Source organism: Engraulis encrasicolus, chromosome 3 (assembly GCF_034702125.1).
Source record: "Engraulis encrasicolus isolate BLACKSEA-1 chromosome 3, IST_EnEncr_1.0, whole genome shotgun sequence".
In the NCBI taxonomy this organism is placed as follows: domain Eukaryota; kingdom Metazoa; phylum Chordata; class Actinopteri; order Clupeiformes; family Engraulidae; genus Engraulis; species Engraulis encrasicolus.
In genome coordinates, this window is record NC_085859.1 from 30,598,814 (window position 1) to 30,621,257 (window position 22,444).

General features: G+C 43.6%; 1 protein-coding gene across 1 annotated transcript; it reads left to right on the top strand.

The window, feature by feature from the left end:
- Positions 1-19,036: 19,036 nt before the first annotated feature.
- On the top strand, positions 19,037-22,168 carry LOC134444433 (uncharacterized protein K02A2.6-like). Its single transcript, XM_063193788.1, has one exon. It carries the CDS (start codon positions 19,037-19,039, stop codon positions 22,166-22,168), a length of 3,132 nt encoding a protein of 1,043 aa, XP_063049858.1.
- Positions 22,169-22,444: the final 276 nt, after the last annotated feature.

The window sequence follows — 22,444 nt, forward strand, 5'->3', positions numbered from 1 at the left end:
TAAACTTGATATTACATTGCTATTCTATTACAAACATCTGATATCTTATATAAAGCTTTTCATTATGACTAACTAACTAGTGATTACCATTGCACTCCTTTCTCTTGCCCAAGTAAATTGGCATATATACAACCACATATAGCCATATAACCAAATCCATACACTACAATCCATATATCTAGCCAGGAAATCCAACAACAAATTAGCTGGCCCCCATTATTTATTGTGCTCTATTGGAAGCTAACAGCAACACTCATTCAATATGAAATATTACTGCCTGGTGAGCCTATTTGCCCAAACCATTTTTTTTTCCGCCAGAGCCGTCCATGAAAACATGTAATCAAAGGTTTCCTTTTATTCAATTGTGTACGAAACTAGGGGAAAATCCGAGAGCCCTGCATATAATGAGTGAATGGGAACTCATAATACTGATCTCCCATTAGGGCTGGGCGGTTCTGGAAAAAATGTGTATCACGGTTTTCTTGATGAAAATTAATATCACGGTTCTCAGCACGATGTTTCCTAATAAAGAGCGATTTCTCCCCACATCTCAATGTTTCTGAGGAAAAGGCTGAAATTAAATTTAAAAATGAGATAAAATCCAGAATTTTAATTAATCTCCATTTCTATTTTAATCACTTTTTTGGATTAAAAACTTCTCTCATCAAAAAGTGAACTTTGTGTAGGTGAAAACCGTTATCACTTTTTTTTTTAACGGTATACCGCCCAGCCCTATCTCCCATTGTGATTTAGTATGTAGAACCACTCCATCAAAAGCCCATTTGTTTCAGATTGTCATCTATAGATTTTAGACTGTGGCCATAAATCACAGTGACACTACACTAAGGAGTTCCAGTAATAATGTGAGTGAATTGGAGAGATTAGGATGAATGTAGTCATCCTGGATGGACAAAGATTCGGGACTGAAAAAAGGGACACACTTGGACCACATCTGCCAAATTTGGGGAGGTATTTTTTACACACATGAAGTCCTATGGTCGGTTTGTATTTGCTACCCAACCTGTGAATGTGTGAATAGAAACACGCTGTTTTTATCCAGATAGTAATGTATATCACTGTGTGTGTGTGTGTGTGTGTGTGTGTGTGTGTGTGTGTGTGTGTGTGTGTGTGTGTGTGTGTGTGTGTGTGTGTGTGTGTGTGTGTGTGTGTGTGTGTGTGTGTGTGAGAAGGGAGGATAATAAGCCTATGTGCAGTCCATAAAAAAGCTCATCTGGTGCAAGACATCTGTAAATGAATAATGGGAAATGAAGAAAAACCTTTACAAGGTGCGAGTCAGGGTAACGTGACAATGTCGAGAGTCTTAAGCAACAGACTTTGACATTATCATTACAATTTTTTTCTGACAGTAATGCCACAGTGCACCAGAGGCTATGCGCACAGGGGGCAACTCTATACCGGTACATGGGTTAAGGTTAGGGTTAGGGTCCTATGACGTAAGTACCCGAAAGGGTGTGAAATTAGTCCCCACACATTTCATGATCTCACTCTCTGGGTCTGCGTTGAACAAAGCAAGTGTGTGACCTTTTCACCCTACGTAGTCATGGCTCATCTCTGAGGCTGTTACACACACACGCCCCAGCATGCAGGCACGCGTGCACACACACACAATGGCCATCTCTGTCTCTGTCTCTCTTACTGTCTTTCTGTCTTTCTTTCTTTCTTTTGCTCTCTCTCTCTCTCTCTCTCTCTCTCTCTCTCTACAAGACTGCATGTACTGTACACCAAACCTCCCCACTGCCTTGTCTCCTACCGCGCGCGCACACACACACACACACACACACACACACACACACACACACACACACACACACACACACACACACACACACACACACACACACACACACACACACACACACACACACACACACACACAATGTCACCTTCCACCACACACACAGGTTAACACACAGATAAGAGATACACACACACTGTCTCCTCCACACCACACAAGCACACGCACACAACGTGCATACACACACCCACAGCTACCTTCCACCACACACACAGACAAGCATACAAACTGGCAATCGCACACAAAATCGAAGGCACTCTCCTATTCTCACACATGAATCACACATAAGTACTCATAACTTGCACTCGAACAGGTACACTGCCACACACAAACTTGGTGTATTTGTCAGATTGTTTTTGTCATTTCAGTGAGAAGGGACTTTGTGAAGTTACTGAAACACGNACACACACACACGCGCGCACACACACACACACACATACACACACACACACACACACACACACACACACACACACACACACACACACACACACACACACACACACACACATACATACATACAACCACACCATACACCCAAACACTTCATTCCTGTCACACTTTTGTGAAGATGAGGTCGAAAGAAGAAAAAACAAACCCTCACAAGGTGAGCTTGGTTGGCTGAGAAGCGGGCCCCCTCCTTAGTATGCGGTCAAGGAAGCCGGCAAGGGGAGGTTCAGCTCTCCAGGGCCCAGGGAGACGGGGGGGCCCATGATAGTGTCCTAATTACATTGAATGTATTGGGTGGGGGCCCCTTTCAGATAACTTTATCCTGAGCCCAGACAAAGCAGTCAGCGGCCTTGTATGCGGTGATATTGTTCAACACTTGACAACTTGATTGCAGGTAACAGGGGCGCATGTTATAGCGGTTACGTTTAACATTGGTGAAAAAAAAACCATTGAATTCTTGTCTATCACATCGCTCAACACTCTCATTAGGGCTCCAAATACTTTGACCCTCAGCGCAGAAGTTAAGGGCACAATTCAGGGAACATGCAAACCAAAATGTCAATTAAGTGGTTTCGCCCTCCTCCACTTCTGTTCTGTTCTTTTTTTATTCCCTCCATGTTTTTTACATGTAATTTCACATTCTCTCATCTTTTATGCAGGAAGCAGAATGAGGTACAATATCACATACTGGGCCGAACACACGCACGCACGCACGCACACACACACACACACACACACACACACACACTAAGCGGCCCCTTCAGCTAAACAATTTTCGAAAGAGTGTGTGCAGGTCTACGAGTGTGATCACATTCCACTGCATGGGCGGATGATAGTGACATTCTTGGCAACTCCGCATGCTGAAGGTTGTCGCTGCTTAAAACCTTGAAATTGAAAAACCTTGAAACCTTCTCTGCTGTGTGTGTGTTGTTGCTAAGAGGAACTAATTATACCTATTAGGCCCACACAGTAGGCTTTATTAACCTTATTATTATTATTATTATTATTATTATTATTATTATTATTTATTACTGCAGCTGAAATTAAAGTGCTCCTTGGTTTCACATTTCTCAAAAGTGGTAAAGGGATTCAAAGATTTTCAACATCCAATGAAGCATAGCAGCAACGTTTTAAGGTAATATGTTGTACAGAAATAGAGGTAAGTAAAAGACCACTCACAAGCTCAACAACTAATTTTCCTTTGAAGAATGATGACTACTATACTTGTAGGGTGAACTAAGCTAAATTGGGACATTTTTGGTAGATCGCAAAAAAAAACCCACTTTAAGTATTAACTAGACTGCCTGTGCAGTCGCCTTCGACTGCTTAAGGTATATCCCCGAAACGCGACGCTTCCAGTCCCCAATCATTCCTACCACTCCCGTCCACCTTTTCATGAACGTTTATGATAAATACAAAATATAAAATAAATATATTTAATATCTATACATAGATCAATGACGTGCAGAGGCTTAAAACCAAATGACTATTGTGAAAATGAAGGAAAAAATGGGGCAAATGGTAACACTGTTTTAATGGTTCACTATTACAGTGGATATACCACATTAGGTACAGTGTAATAACCAGTGTAACAATATTTAATACCACGTCATACCAGTGTGACACCATGTACCAATTTTGTACTTATCTCATGTAGGCTATTTGTGGTATTACATGGTATTGCATATTTGTACACTGGTATTACACTAGTATTACATGGTATTACATATTGTTACACTGGTTATTACACTGTACCTGGTATTGCCTATTTTTACACTGGTATTACACTAGTATTACATGGTATTAAATATTGTTACACTGGTTATTACACTGTAGGCCTACCTGATATGGTAGATTCACTGAAATGGTGAACCATTGAATTAAGGAGTTACCGGGCAAATCAATCCACCCAGTCAGAAGTTATGGGCCAAATAAAAATTCCACCATTTTGAAAGTGTTGACCTCCAAACTCGAATCAGTTCATGAACCTACCCTGCAGCATTCACACACCAAATCTGGGACAAATCCATCCACCCGGTCAGAAGTAATGGGCCAAACAAAAATTCGGCCATCTTGAATTCGGCCATCTTGAAATTGTTGACCTCCAAACTCGAATCAGTTCATGAACCTACCCTAGAACATTCACACACCAAATCTGGGACAAATCCATCCACCCGGTCAGAAGTTATGGACCAAACAAAAATTCGGCCATCTTGAATTCGGCCATCTTGAAAGTGTTAACCTCCAAACTCTAATCAGTTCATGAATCCACCCTAGAGCATTCACACACCAAATCTGGGACAAATCCATCCACCCGGGCAGAAGTAATGGGCCAAACAAAAATTCGGCCATCTTGAATTCGGCCATCTTGTAATTGTTGACCTCCAAACTCGAATCAGTTCATGAACCTACCCTAGAACATTCACACACCAAATCTGGGACAAATCCATCCACCCAGTCAGAAGTTATGGACCAAACAAAAATTCGGCCATCTTGAATTCGGCCATCTTGAAAGCGTTAACCTCCAAACTCTAATCAGTTCATGAACCCACCCTAGAGCATTCACACACCAAATCTGGGACAAATCCATCCACCCGGGCAGAAGTAATGGGCCAAACAAAAATTCGGCCATCTTGAATTCGGCCATCTTGAAATTGTTGACCTCCAAACTCGAATCAGTTCATGAACCTACCCTAGAACATTCACACACCAAATCTGGGACAAATCCATCCACCCAGTCAGAAGTTATGGACCAAACAAAAATTCGGCCATCTTGAATTCGGCCATCTTGAAAGTGTTAACCTCCAAACTCTAATCAGTTCATGAACCCACCCTAGAGCATTCACACACCAAATCTGGGACAAATCCATCCACCCGGTCAGAAGTAATGGGCCAAACAAAAATTCGGCCATCTTGAATTCGGCCATCTTGAAATTGTTGACCTCCAAACTCGAATCAGTTCATGAACCTGCCCTAGAGCATTCACACACCAAATCTGGGACAAATCCAAACATCCGTTCAAAAGTTATCGCGTTAACACGTAAGACCTTACGCGGCGGCGGCGGACGCGGCGGACGCGGCGGCGGTGCACGCAAAACCATTACATCCCCGACGCTCCGCGTTTCGGGGATATAAATACACCAACATTTAGTAATTGTATGTCTTCATATGGGTCTTGGGTACACTTCCATGTAGGAATTAGTTTATAAAGTATAATATTTTATAATAGCCTACATTAACATTTAAAAACAGTGAGACGCCAACTTCGGTATGAGAAAATGCTATGGCAAATTGGGACAGCCTTTAATGTAAAATGGGACAGTCTGTTTGATTATCATTATTTTTGCCCAAACTGGAGAATAATACAGTTTTTTCTCTTGTTAACAGTAGGACTAGGATCTTAACTATTAAAAAAATGATATAACATCCCTGGAACATTTCCATTTCAAGAGAATATTGAAGGAGTAGGGCATCTGTGACTGTGACTGTGGCCATGTCCATTAGCATGTGGATGCATAATTACAATACAGGCCTATGGCGTGCTAATATGCTATGCTAACAGCTAACAGAAGCCCATTCTGTTGCTATGAGAAAACGTTCCCATTTTAGCTTAAAATATTGTCACAAATTAGCCCACTCCACTATACTTACTAAAATGATGTCTCCTTAATAAAGTAAAGACAAATGTCTAAATGTTTTGATATTGAGTTAAACCTTTAGTAAAACAACATAAATTTCAATCATATTTTGTACCATATAATCACTAATTCAGCCATAATATCCTTATGATCATGATAGCATAATCGACATGTCAGCTAGCTCAACTGACAAGTGTTGGATCCACTGTCATTTCAAACCTTTGCTCCTTCCTTTTATGATACTTAACACCAAATAAAATTATTGTTCCTTATACATGACAGTTGCAGTAACAATATTACATCCCATTTTGTGATTGGCTGCTAATATTTAGAAAGAAAACAACCCAAAACCTTATTTGTCCCACTTTAGCTGATGTCCCAAATTACCTTAGTTCACCCTACAAAAAAAGGATATCCAGGTACCACTATGAGAAGGTATGCATACCTACATACGCATATTACATGCAGTTGAACTGATTTGAAATCTTACGACTCCAACCATCAATTAGGGGCAACCAATAGGCCCTCGCAATACTTTTGTTCTGATTGTTGAAATGTGGCGCTAAACTTCTCCCTCCCATAAATTAGCACTCTGCTGAGATGATCGAGGTTCTGGCCCATGACGCTTGCTCTGGGTCTACAGCAGAGCAGACAGGTCGATTGGATATAAGCGGGGCGCAGCGCAGAGAGGTGTATGTGTTTTGATGCATGCAGTCCTTGGAGTTGGTATAAAGCAATGCAAACGCCTCTGAGACCAACTGTGAGGACCATGGATAAACATGGACGTGCCGCTGTATGTGTTTTAAACCAGAGACATGAAAAGGCAAAATACTACCTCTCCGGTGTGGTGATTATTCTACTCTAGGGAGTGGGGAAGTTGAAAGGATTTTTTGTGTGTGGCATTTTCAAATTCCATGTGGATTTGTAAGGTATAATCTTTTTAATGATGGACAGCATGTAGTGAATTAGCGAATCCCAGGATATCAGGGGACGACTGGACAGACAGCCACTATCATTAGTAGTCAGTTAGCATGCTAATTACCTTTGAGTTACACATGCCAGTAGGATTATTTCTTCACACTCCATTAGTATGTATACAGTAGTTGATTCTTACAACATGCAGGGACGCCGACAGAGGGGGACAAAGGGGTATGTTGTCCCGGGTCAAGGGAGATAGGGCCCCTCAATTGGGTCCCCATTACATTGTATGTACTGGGTAGGGGGCCCTTTCAGATGACTTTGTCCTGGGCCCAGCAAAAGCTGTCAGTGGCCCTGACTACTATGCGTCTAAATGGCTAAAAAAATCCTTTAAGGTGCCCATGCCAGATGGATTAGCCACTCCTGTCTTGCCTTTTTCTAATGAAATTCAAATTAATGTTTTGTTCTCCTCGAGGCAATACCAATACAGCTTGGAAAAAATGAAAACATATTGAGGCCAATGTTCTAAAATCACTTGTTTGTCACCTTGTTTTTCCTCAATGCATCACCCCACAGACTGAGGGGAAAAACAAACAAATAACACAACACAACACACGTTCTCCATCTTCAACTCCTTGTCACTGGGAGACACTGCAAGAACATTTTATTGCTATTTCACCCCAGGACAACAACAAGACAACAGCAACAGCACACACTCAAAGTCATTGCCTCCTCATTGTTTTTGCCAGCCAGGTAACAGTCGCGGGCGCACTTGGCATAGGTCAAAAATATTTGTGGGTGTCAAAAATGGTTTCGGGGAAAGTGAAATCAAATGTGTTCATTGCCTACATTGAATAGAGGTCTTTCATAATTCATAAATTACCTGCAAAAAGGCCCCATAGCAGCGCAGATGACAGCAATTCCTACCGGAATGTCTTTCCCTCCTTCTAGAACAAGGAGGCCGCTGCCTTATTGCCACTTTCATTACTATAATTCATTCCTAAATGTTCAGCCATTTGATTTCATTTAAATGTAAATCTGGCCACTGAACTTCAGTACGTTCATTGGCACCCTAGACAGACTATATCTGATGATTCATTTGGTGATAATGGAGAAAATCACAGCGCCTACAATTACCACCCTGACACAATGCCCCGACACCCACACCACACCAAACCACATTACAGCACTCTTGCATCTCTGCTCTATGGCTGAAAATATCCGGACTCCGGAGTGACCTTCCGTTGTATGTGCTGTATCTCCGCTGATTGCGCCCGAAGCTTTACATGTTAGCTTACTGCGGTGCTGAAGCCACACCACCCCTGCCGCCTGCGCCACCGCAATGTCAAAGCTCAATGCGCAATGCTCACGCCACCCATCAGGAACGTGTCAGTGGGGACGGTTACACAACGCGCCGCTGCCATGTTAGGTTTGTTTTACGCTTTGGATTTCAACAACGGCTCCAAGTCACACACAGCCTTCACTTCCACACGCTGTCGATAAGCTATCACTGAGAGAGCTTTATGGGACCAAAAAAGAAAACTGTTCACACTAAATGACCCATAAATAACCCAAGATTGGCCTAACACACAAACAGAATATCCAAAGCTAGCTGCTCCCATTTCAAACTTCAATGTCAGTGGAGAGAGTGTCTGTCTACTCTGTATGGGATATTTCCGAGATAATATCCAAGGTAATATCTCATAGGTAGGGAGAGGTAGGCCAATGGATAAGAATAGCTAGCTTGCAGTGATTTGTTTCTGTTAAAAGTGATTAAATTAATTCCATGATGACCTTCATTACAAATTACTTCTGAAATTGGTTTGTGTTACAAAGTCAACCCTTCCTCTCATGTAGCAAAAAGGCCGGAGGGAAGTGATACTTCTGTCCTACTAAGTTCTATTATCTGCCTCAAATCTAAGCATTGCTGAGGGAGCAACTCTGAACGGTGGAGGGATTTTGGTCCTGAGCCCTTCGACTTGGCTTGAGCAAGCAAGTTATTTTTCCTCTACAGAAAAAAATATAAAAATTTCCCCACCAAAATGCTGAAGTAATAATTGCAGATACCATACATACAGTGTCCTGTGACAAACCCAATTAGGATTCATTTTCCAGTATATTGTATATCACCCTTTCTCACATGGCCAAAATCCTTTAAAGTGCAGAATACAGCTCTCCTGGAACATTTGTATGTGCATGGGGGCATTAACATGGTTTCTCATATAAATGAAAATGCCCTGTCCCCAGTGCTGAGGGAGAGGCAAAAGTATGTGGGAGGTATCTTCTTCAAGCACAACCTTTATGAACTCTACTGGAGGGTAACCACTGGCTACACCCCAGTATCGTCCCTCTCCTCTTGTTTACAGGCTGCAGGTTTCAGAAAAGTGAGCCACACACCACGCGTGTGAAAAGTCAAATTCAAAAAATGCAACGCAGTAATCAGGACAACACCAGTAATTCCCAAACTGAGGGTCGGTGAAGGGGGGTCACGGACCAAATAATATCGCTGACATTAATACTGCTTGATTTTCATTAATAGTTGCTTTGCACAATTGTTCCGATCTGGAAATCAGCATGGATTCTATCCGTCAGCAAAGGTTCCAGATCTTGGGCTCCAATAAGAGAGCGGGGAGGGGTTGAAAGGCGATGACTGCAGTTTATTTGAATAGAACAACCGGCACGATTGGTAAATTACACATTCGTTATGCCGGATAAACTACCTTGTGCAATCGTAAACCACATTTTGCTATGATAAATTGCATAGATCCAGCCTCCAGCCTATTCCACTTGTGATATTCTTAAGTCCAAAAGTCCCAGCTGAAAAAGTTTGGGAACCACTGGGGTACACTATGATTTACGGTGTGTTGTTTTGTATGTATGCATGGGGGGATACCACAGTCCCAGATATTATCGTGGTCACTGGGACATAGGCCTACATATAGATGGCATAGTGTGATTATGGAATGTCGGGAAATGGGGCTTATTATTAGATACAGTATACATTCCATTTTAGGGTGAATAAACTATATTGACAGCTAGATAGGATATGTTGAATGGTAAATGCACTCTGGTTGCTAGCATTCGTCCCTGCAATATCTTTTTTGCTAATAATGCACTACATTAGAGATCATTGTGACCTTTCAGACTGCACACTGTCACTCACAAACTCAAATTGTAATTGTCAATCATTTTAATACAGAATCTCTTAAATTGGGCTCTTTATTTCATTAAATTGTTATTATTTAATTATTTTGCCAATCATTTTGTTTTCCTACCCTACAAAGTTTCTAGTGAGAAAAAAACACTGCTGATAAACACTATGCAACTGCAACATAAATAATGAAATGGTCTGAGCTTTCAGTATAAAAAGAAAAGCACATAATAAATACAATGTTTTTTTTCTAAAAAAAAAAAAACATCCATGAATTTAACATAACTGAGATTTGCATTATTTTATATGATCATTAGCGGTTGTTAAATCAGTCTAGTACATGTGTGACTCAGCCTGGTGCGCTGCTGGCACCATGAAATAGGCATGGCTAACTGGCCTGTGATCTGAGGTGGCACCACAGCCTGTGTGCATGTGTAGCCCCGTGTGGATGAATATCATTAGGACCGTGAATACAGAATCAGCGTCAGACCACCACCATACTTGTTCCAAACTGGATATTGTGTTGGATTTTTTGAGCACCGTACATGGAGGAGGGGATCAAGAGATTGGTGATATTTCTGTCAACAGGAATACAATAATATTCCAGTTTTATTATGTTATTATTGCACAAGCTGAAAATAATGGTAGAGAATTGATTTTTCTTGTTTAGTCTGGTAAGGGTTCACTTAGGTGTTCTTCACTTCAGGTTGTTATTGGATCTTTAGTTCACAAGGTTTTCCCACTGTGCAAAATTAGTGAGCATTTGTGGGCAGGTTGATTGATGAATTTATGACTCAAGTGTAATTGATTTCAGGAGTTCTTTTTAAAATATGACTGAAGGCTAAAAGGCTTAGGACACATTCACTTTTCTGCCCTTTCCGTTCTAATTTTCACAGGCTGATATTCCAACGATCATCATTACTGAAAAGTCCTTTTACCTGGCCCTCTGTATTTTATGAAGTGTGTGTTTACAAAGACAGTATAAGGATTGGTTAACACTTTATTATTGTAAGGTTCACGTGTTAGCTACTAATACATATGTAAATGTCTGTATAAGTGACTTACAAGTCATGTGTTAAGATAAATCAATCATTTGTTAGGCGTGTATTCACAATTTTCTTGCTCACAGCCAAAAAGGTCTTAATTATTGATATAATCATAATGGCTCTAGTAGACTCTTGACAGATGTATTATACGTCTCTTATAAAGACTGTCATTAAGCATAAGCACAGCGGCTAACACGTAAACCATAATATAACAAAACCCCAATGCTTTATTCGACTGATTCAGCCAGAATGGCAGGGACAAAGTTGTTAGGGGATGACAAAATAATATATTATTAAAGAAAGGATATTGCAAGATGTCACACTAATGGCGTAGTTAATTTTTTTTCCCATCAAATGCGATAAGTCCCTCAGGCTGACCACTGAGCTGTTTGCCTTAAGATCCTACACAAGTTCACTAGATCTTTGGATTTGAGGCAATCAATTGTGTTCGTTCTTGCACTCACACAAAGACATGACAAATCTACCCACACCACAAAGACAGTCACTCTGTCACACTGCTCTGTAAAGACAACACAATGCAACTTGCTTATGGATCAGAGCACCAGAGTGACCTTCCCCATTTGAATAGAGCATGTGTCGTACGGTGTGAACATAACAAACAAAAGCATTTAGACATTGGCAACCTGCCCCCCTGGCCAACGGTAGATGCACGAGATGCTGTGTGTTTTTGGCGCACCCTGAAGATGAGACAAACACACTGCGGGCAGATAAACTCACACACACACACACACACACACACACACACACACACACACACACACACACACACACACACACACACACACACACACACACACACACACACACACACACACACACACAGAAGACAAGGTCATTGCAATACCTTGTCCAGACCCCTCCAGGTAATAATCTCAATGCAGTTCATGACAAGGATACACAAAAAAAAGCAACCCTGAACAAATACGTACAGTCTATAAATAGCAAAATAAACTCTGACTTCAAGTGTGTCTATCCAAAATATATACACAAATCTGTTGACTTTTGAAAGACTATCCAAATATCCTTTCATCTGTTGGTCTACAGAACGAGTTTACCAAATTGCTGTTTACTGGGACCGATGGCAGCAGGGCTGTGGACACGTCCTCTAACACATGCTAGCACGGACACTGACAGCTTTGGCTGGGCCCAGGACAAAGTCATCTGAAAGGGCCCCCTCACCCAATACATGCAATGTAATGAGGACCCAATTCTGGGCCCCACTTCTCCCTGGGCCCGGTACAACTTATTCTACTGGGCCAGAGGCCCGCTGTTATATGTTAATAAACCATATTAAGTTCAATAGTGGCCTCAGGCTTCTTCAGCCAACAACTACAGATGAAGAAGAAAAATGCAACAAGGAATGTCAAGTGTCTCAGAGTCTGAAGGCCAGGACTTCACAGCACTTCAGATGAATCCTCACCCATGCACCACACACTCAGTCAAACTCAACCATCCTGTCCGCCTATAGTCTCTGAATCTGGCTGTGCATTGCTGGGTGTAATGACATACACATTAAAGATCAATTAGCCACAGTAATATTTCCACCCCCCTAGAGCTCTGATGTCACGTGTCTAATGCCTGTTTCCAACCCCTGCAGCTATAATGTGACATGACGATTGCCTAAGAAACTCACTGCACGCATGGTCCCGGGACCCCGGGTGTTATGTCATCTCTGAAGTCCGACTGTCACATCCATTTCTCTCCACCAGAACTTCACACGCTCTTGTGATGACAGTTTGCTAATTCTCTGAGCAATTATGCAAACTTGCAGTCAGTGGTGAAACAATTGCACACAGGGCCCCAGGACAAAGCACTGATAGGGCCCCCACACAGCCTGCCAAAGTCATAATATGGAGAGAGAGAGAAAGAGAGAGAGAGAGAGAGAGAGAGAGAGAGAGAGAGAGAGCACATTTTGCCATGCCTTCCTGTCAATGGCCAAACATTTTCATTGTGGCGAGGGGGTTGGGGTAACAGTATACTTGTCTGTACTATAGTCTGAGGTACCGGGTACCCTGGTCTGTGATATAATGGACTGTGTGAAACACTGCTCTTGCCCAATCCAACTTGACTTAGTTATCTGAACATGGTGACCCCAAGAGTAAAGCTCTTTTTTGAAATCACGTAATGTCTTCATATTGCAAATGTTGTGCCATTCTCATTTTTTGTCATGGCAAATGATACTGGAGAAACTACCATGAACATCTATTGAATATTCAGTTCAGACCAACGATCATCTGCCCAAAGGACTTCTTCCACGCATCCCTTGTTTTAGAACCTAGTGAGCTGTTTTTGACATGGTGGGCCTTAGTATGTCAATAGAATCCTTATTTGCATTCACTGACACACAACAAGCAGGGGCAAAGATAATAAAAAAGGTGTGCCTCGTAAAAAAAACAAAAACAAAAAAAAACAGGTAGGGCCTTGGCTGTGACTAAAATGGCTAAGGTACTGTACTGTTGTGCTGGGCACCCGGGTTCGATTCCGGCCTGAGACCGTTTCCGGATCCTCCCCTGTTTCTCTCTCCCATTTATATTCCTGTCTCCTCTAAAATGGTCCTCTCCAATAAAGGTAAGAACAGAATCTGGAGTAGTCCTACATTCAGCATTTATTATTAGGCCTACTTAATCTGTCAAGATAAACACAGATTTACAGCTATAAAGACTTTGGCAAAGGGCCTAAAGACTTCTTCAGTGTACTTGTGAGACAGCCTAATCTTACCTGTTGCCCTCTGCTGTTATTTCTACTAAACACACAAACTACAAGAAAGCCACTGCTTTGTTACACATTGAAAGTCTTCTGTGCATCCTTATGTAGCCAATAATGCTACTTTTTCTTATACAGAAGGAGGCATCTGCATGCATTTTTTTCATATAACCCTCAAGTGAGAAAGAAAGAACATCAACCGCTCCTTGAAAATGGAGGATTGGAGCTGCAAAAACACCCACCACAGTGAGCACACTGCAAAGCAAACCCTTTTAAAGTTTCACAGCGGCCCCATGGGTTTGCTAAGAGTCATACCAGTCTGGTGTTGTCAAAGGCGGGCAGCAGTCTGTAATCTGATGATAATGGGGAAAAAACGCACGCTTTTTCCACAAGTCAACTGCACACAATCATCAATGGTTCAATAATACAGCGGAATGAGCATATTTCAGGCCGGATTGTGACTGAACAGAGTAGCCTAACAGTCAATCACCGTGAAGTTATGGCTTTCCCATTAAGCATTGCTTTCAATAAATCGGGGTTAATGGCCAGTCACTGAAAAAAAAAACATCCATTCCCAAACATGCATCTTGCACATCAAATAAAATGCGTAGCCCCTTAATGCGCGCCGTACCTCCAGTGGCACGCTGTAATAATCATTAAAATGTAACTACTACCATATCACTACAATACTATGACACAACACAGGCCCTTTAGTAATGCACCACGACCTGGTCATTACCATAGGCCACTGGTAACAACAAATGTATAAAGCCGCGTCTTAAGGGGTTAATTAAATAGCATTCCATTCGTTCGAATAAATGTTTTGCGAAGTCATAATGTAATATAGGCCTTCCTTCATTATTGTACATTGATTCTCTAACTCGTATCCAAATGCTACCTGTTTTGGTTTAATAGTAAAGGATGGGGGAAAGGGTCCCATCGGTCCGAAAGACCTTTAGAATATGGCTCCGTCCAGTGCTGTTGCAGCATCAGGACTCCATGTAACACTAAAGATTGTCTTCGGGACGCAAGTCATGGTGGAAGAAGCGTTTTCAAAAAATATGCCAAAGAAAAACGGCGGGGATGCCGTGCGTAATATCGACAAACTAAAATCTTTATCTGTCCGCCTGTTGCACATGCCCGTCTTTGTGGTGCATCGGGTACTTGTGAGCAATGAGCATGTGAGAATATGAGCAAGCTGACAGGAAAAGAAGAGATGATATGTTGGAAAATTCATCATTTGTAATTGAATGGAAAGGTAATGTAAGAGCAACGTATGGGCGAAAAACCACCAAGCACCTGGTGACAGCAGAAGACGCAATACACCGATATGCCGCTTCATCAGCTCACGGGGATGCTGCTGTGAGTTTCACGTGGAGGGTTCTTGTAGACTACAATAAAAACACATAGCCAATTGGGCGCAACCTTATGAGAATAAACATGCTGCTGGCAGTGAAAAAGCGCGCAACATAAACTTCCCCATTGACGAGCGCTATCGGTTACACCAACCATGATCAGCGCGTGGCTTCTAAAACTATCTAGTGTGGCTCATGACAGATGACACAAACGAAACCCAAGTGGGTATTTCCCACACATCTTACCTTTACGCGTAAAGCAGAGCACGGGGAGCAGGAGTATGCCCAAAAGCACGAGCAGTCTTCCTTCAAGCATTCCCATGTCTGTCTATCGTCCCTTCTTGCGCATGAAACGAGGCAAAACTCCTCGTATCTCAGTCATAGCACATTTCCAGCACATCAACAGCAACTTCATGTGCGTTGAGAGCGTTAGGCAAAGGAACGGGAGGGCAGAGGAGTTTGACTTTCTTGACGAATCCTACTGCGGAATCAGGAACGGACAGCATTCCGTTTCTCCTAAGTTGAGTCACCATAGCTACGAGTTCGCATCTCATCCCAAGTCGAATGTCTTTCTCCAGTGCCTGAGCACTTTGCAATGTCATACAATTTACAAGCACATGGAGCCAATGGGAACAAGGATACAACGGAGTGGGCGGAGACTTTCAGCATCTCTCTCAACACATCCGAACATCAGCAGCCTAGTCGAAATACTTGCAGCCACAGCCAACCGTCTCTCAGCGTACTGTATACACACTGTATATACTGTAGTGTTCTTAGAATAAGATAAACGTATCGCGAGATTAAGGTAGTGACACACGCGAGATCATATCTAGAGTACAAGGATAGCGAGGCAATCATTATTGTACGTGTGTCCATGCGAGGTAAATGTGTTTTCATTAAAAGCTCCATATAAACGAGATACTTTCGTGTGTGTAATCCCTAAACACCACAACTGGCGACGAGGATGTCCCCGACAGCATAGAAGGACAGGAAAAAGCCCTCGAAGCTGTCAACGGACCCGGAGCAGAAAAAAAAGAAATTTGCAAGTCATGACCTCGCAACATTGCAACTAACGTCGGAGCAACGATTCCGGATCTTCACTGGAAAATTCGACGACACTCTTTCAGGGAAGTGAAAAAAAAAAAAGTTTTCTGTGTGATGCCAAAACGTTTAATAACCGAAATTGAGCGTGCATATGCCAGAATTACTGCTTACAAAACCTGTTAGAAGCCCCGTTTGAAACCGAAAGTAAAGATGGCCAATGCTGTTGCACTGGGTGGTCTCACACCACCGAAGCCGTTAGACACAGTTGGCGAGCCTGAAACTTTACATCAACGATGGGAAATGTGGAAGAGTGAACTTGAAATATATATCATAGCATCAGGAGTTGTGAATGCAGCACAAAAGCGAGCTGTTTTATTGTTAACTGGGGGAGAGGGACTGCGTGAGATATGGAAGAATTTCACTGACGAGCAGAAAGCCCACCAACCCCAGGGACGCGTTATCCTATGGTGCAACCGGTGCTGCAGCACCGGGCCCCGCCACTAGAGGGGGCCCCGGACGTCGTGAGATTGGAAAATATGAAACGATATTTTGAGACAATCAATTGTATTTTTGATGCATTTCGCCATCCGTAGGCAAGCAGAGGCGCATATGCATATCTTGTCACCAGGCTAGACAGGCAGCTTGGGCCCCCCAAGATTGTAGCTGGGGAACAGTAGTGGCGATTTGTTACAAGTGTTCTTTCTTTTTAATTTTCGCGTGGCCCCCCTACTGAGCCTAGAATCGCCTCTGCATGCACGCAGGAATCGGAGGTCTTCGGAATAATCATTTCAGTCAGATGATTCTGGTTGTGTGCCACCAGTGAAAACGGTGGTCAACATTTTTTGAGTTTGATGATGGGCTACTGTCTAAAAAAGATGTGAGAAACTCGGCGTCAGCACTTGCTTCAGATTGTACGGATACACTTCAGCCCGGCATGGATTAACGCATTGAAGAGAAGGTTGGCAACGTCATTTTTGTAATGTCAGTGTTATAGCCTAATCGCTTTTTGTAGCCTAATGGTTGCATAGCGATCATGGACTTGGGCAATCATGTAAGCTAAGCAAGAGCACAGCACACCAACCTAACTTTATCTTATTCTATAGTGAAAACATGGGGAAATAAATCACGCACCCAACTGCATTCTCGAAACAAAAGTCTTGCATGGCGCGGCGAGGATCACTTCTGAGGTGTTATTAAAAAAGTGTTCACAATAATGCTGCGTAGCAAGTGCACCAACCAGCACTCAAAGTTCTGACATTCTGACAACAACAGGGCAAGCCAAGGATTTAGCAAACACTAAAATGATATAGTCGCATTTTCCTAAAGCACTGTTATGGCCATTTCCCTAAAGCATTGTAATAATGTCGATGCTCTGTCGGCGTAGCCTATATCTTTGCGTTCGTTCGGGTTTGTGTTCAGTTAAAACATGCCTGAGTACCACTCGCAGATTGTTCTGTTAGCAAGTGGTAGCCTAATTATCTGGGAGAAAAAAAACTTGTGTGATACATCAACATCCACATCTAACATTACGAATTTGCACTGTAATGATTGCATACTATTGCAGTTTAATGCAATTAATCTAGATGAAAACCGCCGACTTCTTAATTGGTACATTTTGAGGGGATTTCGTGCCAGCTTTGCTTTGCTGTGGTTCGCTGCTAAGGGGACTCCCTCCTTGCGACAAGCGACAGCGGAGTAGCAGTAGCCTAGGCTATTTTCCATTGGCAGTCAGTCAGTCTTTCCAAGGCCATTGGAGGTTACATTATTTAACACGTGTTTACCACGACGGTTTCGATTCGACAAACTGGTCGCAGCAACGTAGCAAAAAGAAGAGACTTTTGGCTGTGCTTCTGTTTGGAAGTTCTAGCTGAGCTGACCTGCCGACGTTTACTCAAACGGCAGTGCACAGAATCTCCTCCCTGTCAGCTGGCTATGCTTCCAATGGCTTGCGTTGTGACTGGTGAACTCAGCAGGGGGTTCAGCGCACCCTTTTTTGTGTTGGAGTAAACCGTGTAGCCTGCGTTGTTTCATGCGTTTTGAATATGGCTCATTAGGCCTATAATGTGGTGTAGGGGCCCCGGATTGCGTCTGCACCGGGCCTCGGCGAGGGTTAACGCGGCCCTGACCAACCCGCGAATGATCAGCGAGCTGCACGAGATGTATTTCAAGTAGCCATCGGAATCTTCGACAACACGATGGCATTAAGGGAGAACATTCCAAAATCCCGTACAAAATTCTGGGAAACAGAGCCCAATGCTGGTGAAACAATAAATAATTTCATCACTCGCCTCAAAGTACTAGTGAAAACATGCAACTTCAATGCTGAAGCTGATAATCATGTAAGAGATAAAGTACTACTGCACATTAAAAATTCTGAATTAAAAGCCAAATTATACAGAGAGGCTAATCTCACTCTGGATGGCCTTATCCAAGTGATTGCCTCATACCACCACAAAGATGCACTAATTCTCAGCCCTCCATCCAACACAAACCAGGTCTTTGGCAGAGCAAGGCCCATAAAGCCCAAGTCACCATCACAGTCAGGGTGCTACAAATGTGGTGCACAAGGACACATAGGTCGCGAATGCATCCGATCCAAGAACCACAAGTGCAGCCACTGTGGCAAAAAGGGTCATTTTGATGATCTCTGCTTCCACAAAGACAAGAGCAAGTCAAACCAACATGACAAGCCGAGCTCACAGGGTCACAGCAGAGCCTCAGGTCGCAGCAGGGATGATCCAAAGCAAACCAAGGGTCGAAAGACAAAAGGCCAACATAGGGTAGAAGAAGGAGAAAGCAATGACTCACAGAGTGATGCCGAAGATCTCTACCTATTCAGGTTATCTACAGCAGATGACACCCTAGACCTGCACCTGAACGGTTTCACCTAACCGATGGTGATAGACTCTGGTGCTCACCACAACACGCTGTCAGTGCATGATTTTAAAAGATTACAGAAGGCCAGGCCCCAAGTCAGTCTGCAGCCATCCTCTACCAAACTGTATTCTTATGCCAGTAAACAAGCCCTCACACTCTCAGGCAAATGCACACTTGAAGTTGAAGTCCCAAACACAACACGGCGTACCACTGCTTCATTCTTCGTGGTGCCACAAGCACAAGCATCACTCCTAAGCAGCAGAACCAGCAAAGACCTTGGACTGTTGAGAGTTGGAATCGACGCGAACATTCTGAGCTGTTCTGGAGCCGACGTGTGGTCAAGTCTACGCACTCAGTACCCACAAGTCTTCACTGGGCTGGGGAAACTCAAAAATTACCAGCTCAGACTGAAAATTGATCCTGACGTCACTCCAGTCATTCAGCCAGTGCGGCGAATTCCATTCAACCGACGGCAGCGCGTCATTGGAAAGCTACAAGAGCTAGTGGACCTAGACGTCATCGAGCGAGTGTCCGAACCGGCTCACTGGGTGAATCCACTAGTCACTGTGGAGAAAAGACCAGAAAATGACCGCAAACATGGAGATGTGCGAATCTGCGTTGACATGCGAAGAGCCAACGTGGCCATCGTCCGTGAGCGTCATCCGGTGCCTACCATCGACGAAACCATCCAGGAAATGGCCGGAGGGAAATACTTTTCCAAAATTGACCTCAACATGGCGTATCACCAAGTAGAGCTCCACCCCGACTCCAGAGAAATCACAACATTCGCTGCGCCAGGAGGACTCTACAGATACAAAAGGCTCCTGTTCGGAGTGAACATGGCCTCGGAAAAATTCCAACAGATAATCAGCCAAGTTATCAAAGACTGTCCAGGTGCGTACAACATGTCTGACGACATAGTCGTTGTTGGCAGCACAGAAGCTGAACATGACGCAAGGCTAACTACCGTGGTGCAACGGCTAGCTGAAAGAGGACTGACAGTCAATGAGAAGAAATGCCAGATCAAACTGACATCCATCAAGTACATGGGCCACGTCCTGTCACAAGACGGCCTAAAGGTGTCAGATGAAAAGGTCAAAGCCATCACTCATGCTCCCCCACCAACTGACGCGTCACAAATGCGTAGCTTCCTCGGATTGGCCCAGTTTTGTGCAAAGTTCGTCCCACAGTTCGACACAATAACTGCGCCTCTCTGGGAACTCACAAAGCACGATGCTGAGTGGAAATGGGAGAAGGAGGAACAGCGTGCGTTTGACCAGCTCAAGACCGCTTTGATCGACGCCCCCGTCATGGCCTACTACTCAGTTGGCAGACCAACCAGAATTACCTGTGATGCTTCCCCCATCGGCGTAGGCGCCATCTTAGAGCAACAACAGACAGACGGAGTCTGGAAGCCTGTCTACTACGCCAGCAAGCTCACACCCACTGAGTCACGCTACTCTCAGTTCGAAAGAGAAGCTCTCGGAGTATTCTGGGCCTGTCGAAAATTCAGTTTGTACCTCATCGGATGTGAATTCAAGATCCTCACAGATCACAAGGCACTAGTGAAAGTGCTATCCCTCAACTCACTACCCCCATCAGCCAGAGTGGAACGGTGGTTGCTGTACCTGCAACAGTTTACCTACCAAGTCATCTACATTCCAGGGAAAACCAACAAGGCCGACCCCCTGAGTCGTCAACCCGTTGGTCATCGCGATAAAGCTGAGGAGAGGGAGGCCGATGAGTACATCTACAGCATCATCAAAGATTCCGTACCTCATGCTCTAACCCCCCGTGAGCTCGAGCAGGCTTCAAAGGACGATCCGACCATCTCCAAGCTACGTCAAGCCATACAGAAAAATGACTGGACCTGCTTCAAAGGCACAGTATACCAGGCGGTCAAAGATGAACTTTGGACGGCTGGACAGCTGGTCATGCGAGGACACAGGATCGTGATTCCCGAAGCCCTGCAAAAGCATGTGCTACGGTTAGGACATGAAGGACATCAAGGAATCGGGAAAACAAAGAAACGACTGCGAACTAAAGTCTGGTGGCCTGAACTTGACAAAATGGTCGAAAAGAAAGTAAAGAAATGCTACCCATGTGAAGTAAGTGGCAAGAACGCTCCACCAGAAGAGCTAGAGCGCACGCCACTACCAGACCAGCCCTGGACTTACCTTGCAATTGACCTGCTGAGCATCTCTGAAGGTAACTACGTGCTTGCCGTAGTCGACTACTACTCCAGGTGGCCCGAAGTTGCCTACATGAAAGTCACAAATGCAACCAATGTGATTAATGCTCTCGAAATGATGTTCCAAATTCATGGCTATCCCAAGTATCTGAGAAGCGACAACGGACAACCGTTTGCGTCCAGAGAGTTCCATGATTACCTCACCACACATGGCATCACGCAGCTGAAGGGAGTACCATATTGGCCTCAGTCGAACGGAGAAGTGGAAAGGTTTAACAGAACAATTCTGAAATCAGTCAAAATTGCCAAGATTGAAAACAAAGATTGGAAAGTTGCACTGAAAAGTTTTCTGTTCCACTACCGGACCACTCCCCATACAGTCACAGGAGTAACCCCGGCAAAGCTGTTGATGGACAGGGAGCTCCGCGACAAACTGCCAAGCTTCACCGGTATGCCTGTTGACGGTGATGAACCCCATGCCGCTGCTTCAGAGGAAATACATGACAAGGACGCTCTGCACAAGTTGAAACGCAACATTGCTGCGGATCAGAGAAGAGGAGCCAAGGATCAGGAAATACAACCAGGAGACACCGTTCTTTGCAAGAACCTACACAAGTCAAACAAGCTAGACCCCAACTTTGAATCACAGCCATATGAAGTCATCAGTAAACAAGGAAATGCAGTCATCATTCAACAACCCAACAACCCACCCAATATGAGAAACGCCGCTCATGTCAAGAAGTTCGACGGTGATGTCAGTCTCAGCGCCCCCTCCAGTCCGACTCCAGTCACCACACCGGCTGAGTCTGTCCCAGTCACCAATACCACACTAATCCATTCCCCCCCTTCCATAGGTCCAGAGCCCATGACAGCGGAACCGTCGCCTACTGTTCCTGTGAAGTCGACTCGTGTCAGGTCCCCACCTGCGTGGCAGAAGGACTATGTGATGTCTACCTGAACTCTAACTTTGCTTACAAAAAAAAAAAAAAAAAAAAGAATGATTTTGTTGTTTAAAAAGATGGAAGGGTGAACTACTTTTAAGTTTAGTTTAAACTGATGTTTATTTTTTCATTCTGATCTTAGAAAAGAAAGAACACTTAAGTTAAGTTAATACAGTATAGCTACAGTGATGTAGATATGATTTTTCTTTAATTCTACCTCCAGGAATTTCATTATTAAAAAGAGGGAATATGTAGTGTTCTTAGAATAAGATTAACCTATCACGAGATTAAGA